At 36.8% G+C, this 5853-nt stretch overlaps 1 protein-coding gene across 1 annotated transcript; it reads right to left on the reverse strand.

Moving 5' to 3' along the window:
- Positions 1 to 857: 857 nt before the first annotated feature.
- LOC125582332 lies at positions 858 to 3217 on the reverse strand. The gene is made up of 2 exons (XM_048748973.1): positions 3193 to 3217; positions 858 to 3102 (listed from the first exon to the last, which is right to left on the reverse strand). The coding sequence occupies exons 1-2, from the start codon at positions 3215 to 3217 to the stop codon at positions 2501 to 2503; spliced, it is 627 nt and encodes a 208-aa protein (XP_048604930.1). The 3' UTR covers positions 858 to 2500.
- Positions 3218 to 5853: the final 2636 nt, after the last annotated feature.

Here is a 5853-nt window from a genome sequence, read left to right on the forward strand (position 1 = left end):
TTTTGCTCATTTTTACACGAAAAAATATTTAATAAGATTTAAGGGGTGTCTGGTGACATTTCATTGTCTTTGATGGACCCGCCTCTGATCTAATATATGTGTTCATTTAACAAGATAGAATGATTTATACAAATATAATTTTAAGTTTTAAACATAATATTCATCATATTTTGTGTGCCAAACATTAGAAAATAAAATATGGTCGATTGGGTTGACATATTTTACATTGAAGACATATATTCATGAATAAGATGGTTGCCATATTTTGATGGATAAGATGTGGTAGAGACACCTTTTTACACATTTCATTTGAACATTTTAGAACTGTATTTTTCATATATGTAAAAGAACAACCTCAAGTAAAAACAATCCCAATTAAATATATGCTAGTAATATTTTAAAATTTTAATCCCAAATTAATCTAAATATTTTAAAATTTGTAATAAAAAATGAGTAACAAACTTGTAAAAACTATCATAAATCGTCAAGGTTATTCATCTCTCAACAATTACTCTCCGACAAACTATTACAATTATAATCTCTCGATGAGTGTTGTAGGCACAGGGGGGTAACCCACGAATTGATAAAAATGGTGGAACCAAGGTTTAAACCTGAAAAAAAACAAAGAGAACCGATTTTTATGAGTTTAGAGTTTTTATGATGCAAACATAAACAAATATGAAAACGAATGAAATGATGATGATAATGATAATAAAACAAGATAAATAAACAAAGGATAGGATGGAATCAAGCTGCTGGATGTGTATCACTCTCAGCTTGATTAGATGATGAACTGAAGTGGATTTGCGGAGGAAAGTTTGATTGAATCTCTCAATCTGATGGAATGATGGATCGAAGTGATTGACTATCTCAATCTGTGTACTGAGCTTGTTTGATTTGCACAAACAAACTAGACTCACGAAATCAATAAGACAACAAAGAATCTCTCTTTGAATCCTAAAGACCGTTATTTTATACAAAGAACAACTTTGATAAAACTGAATAAACTTTCTTTTAACTTGGTGTTTAATGGTGCTCTTTACAATGGACGTCTAGGAGCTTATATAAGGCTCAGAGACAAAGGTTCTAACGTTCTAAAACAAATAGAAAAGAAAACAAATCAAGCAAAGTAACAAAATCGAAAAACTAGCCGTTGGAGCCTTTTATGGGATTTTGGCTCCAAGTGAGAAACTTGATTCTTCTTGAACCTGGACGGTTTTAATGGATAAGAGAGCTTCCTTGGGACCTTCCTGGGTGCTTGATAGGTTCTGATCTCGTTCCTGATCTGAAGAGAAAAGAGTTGTTGGACATTAATGTCGGTTTGCTCCAAATAAGGCAGGTTTGAGTAAATGAGGATCCTCATGATCCAATGGTTGCTGGTGCATGGTATGAACTTGCAGAACTCCTCCTGGACTCCTAGAATATCTCCTGATTGGTTGAAATGATCTCCTGGTCGCCAATGTCTGGTTTGAAGCTGATTGAACCGGTTAGCTTCCAATTGAGGTAAGTGTAGAACTGGATTGGCCGGTTTTGGAGATTGGATCATAAATTCATAATTCCGTGGCCATTTCTCCTGATCTTAGGCTTTCTGGAAATCTGATAAACTCCTCTTGACTCCTATGATGGGCTTTGCTTCAGGCCGCTCCTTACTTGAGCTTAAATCTCCTTCTAAAGTCGGGTACTCGCAGATGGACGGGCTGGAAAACCTCTGACTTGTAAAATTCATAACTTCTTGCTCCGTGAATATTTTGGACTGATTATAAGTGGGCTGGACTCCTTCTTGAGTGTAGAGTCCACTAAAATTTATCTTGTGACTTAAACCCTCCTGGTTTGTAAGATACGGCATTTTTAGTGCACATGTGTTCTGCTTAGCGCCTTGGCTGGTTGAGTAGGGCTTTGGGTTGACCTCCGGTTCAGTTGCTGATCTGATGACCACATCATCCCCTCCCTCTTGACAAGGTTTCGACTTCGAAACTGTATAATCTGCACCAAGATAGAGCAAGTCAGCTTTCATTCTCTTTTGAGATTCTAAAGCCTTACCTTGGTATTGTTTTGGTTTTGCTTCTTTAAGCAATATGGACTGCATTGTCTCTTAAACAATCTTCTGGTCCATCATAATAGTCACGCCTGGTGGTTCTTCTTCTTTAAATTCTTGCTCCTTAAGTCCTGTTACAACACCCTTTGACAAAGACAAGTGCATTATACAAGAATATGGAACCAATAAATCAGTTTGAATAAAACTATCACTTTTCATAGATAAATCTGTTTTCTCTTCTAGTGATGTTTCTATCAATGCTTGCTTAGTAGGACAAACTACAGCATAGTGTCCTTTCTTATGACATCTATAACATGTCTGATTTTTCAAATCCTCAGAGTTAGAAGACTTACCTTGGCTTGATGGCTCTTCTTTATTTGGGTTTAAAATCTCCTTGTATCTTGGACTTAAATCATGGACAACTTTTGATCTCAACAAGGATGGGGAGATCGTGTCTTTCTGAACCTAAGGACCTGTCTTAACATTCTTGGACAAAGACAAGTGACTCATACCAGTGGGAGATGATTTATAAACAAATTTATCAAGTATAGGACTTACCTTAGCCTTTACTTGGACAATAAAAGGTTCTGATTTTTCTTTGGAACCATGAGTTAGATACCTCCTAGGGTATATCTTTTTGATCTTAGAACTTGTGAGTTCTGCTGCAAATTCATCCCTCATGACTTCCTTAAGAGCTCTCCACGTTTTGATAGCTGTCTCCTTGTAAAACCATCTATCATCTTCTTCTTGTACCCACCATTTAAAGGCATTACCTTTTAGTTGATCAAGGGCATAAGATAGCCTCTCTTCCTTGAGGATGTTGTTGTAGTGAAACCATTCATCAAGGTTCCTCTCCCATGTTAGGTAGCTTATTCCTCCTGAAAATGTAAAGAGTTCAATTTTATCAGCAAAAGATTTATGATCAAACCGAGAATTAGCAACATGATGAGTATGGGTTTGAGAAGTTGGATGTTGATTGATCCTTGAAGGATCTGGTGGCTTGGGATCGACATAGACAACCTCTGGTGCATCTCCAAATCTCCTTTCTCCTTGCTGTGGACGTTGGCCTCATGCCTTGTTTCTTTTCCTCAACTGAGCAATCCGATCATTGATCTCTTGTAAAGCTGTCAACTATTGGTTCTGTTTGGCCATCTGACATTGACCGTGTGTTTTTCCTACCATGGCTTCCTGAAAACACTTTCAAAGATCAAGTGAAGGAAGGTATGGGAAGTTCTGGTCGAATCAAAATAGGAACCAAAAATGCAAGCTAATTAAAACTAAACCGAGAAAATATGCTATGATGACCCGAATTGAAATAAACTATGCAAAAATGATTTTTCTTTTAGTTTTCTTAATGCAAATCTCGAAATGAAACAATATTAAATGACAATGAACACAAATGAAAAGAAAATATGGAAAGCAAACTAATGCTGATATTTTTTTTTTGATTTTCTTAATTATGCAAGAATTAACCAACAATATGCAAAAATGATTTAAACTAAGATGCAATATTTTTATTTGGTTTTCTTGATGTAAGAACGAAATGGACAACTAGAAATGGTATGAAAATACTGAGAATGATTTATTTTGGCTTTTAAGTTTATGGATGCAAATGGAAAGGAAACAAATTCAAAACATCATTTTTTTAAGGGATATTTGAGATTTTCTTTTATGGAAACTAATGAATGCAAACACTTTTTTTTGGGATTTTCGATTTTAAATGAATCAAATAAAACTTTTTCTTTTCTTTTTCGTGGCTTTTAAGAGGATGAACAGAAAGTACACAAAAACAAATGCAGAAACAAAACTTGAACAAAGAAACAGTTTTTTTGGATTTTCTGTTTATGATAAAAACAAATGCAAGCAAATGAAATATGATGCAAGGATAGAATGGACCTGATTCAGGAGCTTTGAGCTCTGATACCAAAATGTTGTAGGCACAGGAGGGGTAACCCACGAATTGATAAAAATGGTGGAACCAAGGTTTAAACCTGAAAAAAACAAAGAGAACCGATTTTTATGAGTTTAGAGTTTTTATGATGCAAACATAAACAAATATGAAAACGAATGAAATGATGATGATAATGATAATAAAACAAGATAAATAAACAAAGGATATGATGGAATCAAGCTGCTGGATGTGTATCACTCTCAGCTTGATTAGATGATGAACTGAAGTGGATTTGCGGAGGAAGGTTTGATTGAATCTCTCAATCTGATGGAATGATGGATCGAAGTGATTGACTCTCTCAATCTGTGTACTGAGCTTGTTTGATTTGCACAAACAAACTAGACTCACGAAATCAATAAGACAGCAAAGAATCTCTCTTTGAATCCTAAAGACCGTTATTTTATACAAAGAACAACTTTGATAAAACTGAATAAACTTTCTTTTAACTTGGTGTTTAAGGGTGCTCTTTACAATGGACGTCTAGGAGATTATATAAGGCTCAGAGACAAAGGTCCTAACGTTCTAAAACAAATAGAAAAGGAAACAAATCAAGCAAAGTAACAAAATCGAAAAACTAGCCGTTGGAGCCTTTTATGGGATTTTGGCTCCAAGTGAGAAACTTGATTCTTCTTGAACCTGGACGGTTTTAATGGATAAGAGAGCTTCCTTGGGACCTTCCTGGGTGCTTGATAGGTTCTGATCTCGTTCCTGATCTGAAGAGAAAAGAGCTGTTGGACATTAATGTCGGTTTGCTCCAAATAAGGCAGGTTTGAGTAAATGAGGATCCTCATGATCCAATGGTTGCTGGTGCATGGTATGAACTTGCAGAACTCCTCCTGGACTCCTAGAATATCTCCTGATTTGTTGAAATGATCTCCTGGTCGCCAATGTCTGGTTTGAAGCTGATTGAACCGGTTAGCTTCCAATTGAGGCAAGTGTAGAACTGGATTGACCGGTTTTGGAGATTGGATCATAACTTCATAATTCCATGGCCATTTCTCCTGATCTTGGGCTTTCTGGAAAGCTGATAAACTCCTCTTGACTCCTATGATGGGCTTTTCTTCAGGCCGCTCCTTACTTGAGCTTAAATCTCTTTCTAAAGTCGGGTACTCGCAGATGGACGGGCTGGAAAACTTCTGACTTGTAAAATTCATAACTTCTTTCTCCGTGAATATTTTGGACTTATTCCAAATGGTCTGGACTCCTTCTTGAGTGTAGAGTCCATTAAAAATTTTCTCGTGACTTAAACCCTCCTGGTTTGTAAGATACGGCATTTTTAGTGCACATGTGTTCTGCTTGGCGCCTTGGCTGGTTGAGTAGGGCTTTGGGTTGACCTCTGGTTCAGTTGCTTATCTGATGACCACATCAATGAGTATAGGCGAGAGGAGTGAGAGATTTTCTCTCCTTTCCCTTTACCTCCATTTCAAACCCTAGCCGCCTCTTTAAGCTTTTGGCTCTGCCTCTCCGCCACCTTTCCGATGGTGTGAGAGGCAGTGTATCTCTTTTTTGTCTTTTTCAAAGTTTCATCTGCGATTTCTTGGTTATCTTTTGCGGGCTCTAGATTTAGATCCCGTCTGGTTGTTTGAGTTGCGGCGTTCGTGTGGCATATGTTTGCATGGCTCTCAGATGTTCTGAGGACTTGCTCTGGTGTCTGTGTCTTCCTCCTCTCCTCTGTTTCGTCAAATAAGTGTTTTGGTGTGCAAGACATGAATTTTACCATAAATACCGATAAAAGTTTTGCTCATTTTGACACGAAAAAATATTTAAAAAAATTTAAGGGGTGTCAGGTGACACTCCATTGTCCTTGATGGATCCGCCTCTGATCTAATATATGTGTTCATTTAACAAGATAGAATGATTCATACAA

The sequence above is a fragment of the Brassica napus genome, chromosome C2 (assembly GCF_020379485.1).
Source record: "Brassica napus cultivar Da-Ae chromosome C2, Da-Ae, whole genome shotgun sequence".
NCBI classification, from domain to species: Eukaryota; Viridiplantae; Streptophyta; class Magnoliopsida; order Brassicales; family Brassicaceae; genus Brassica; species Brassica napus.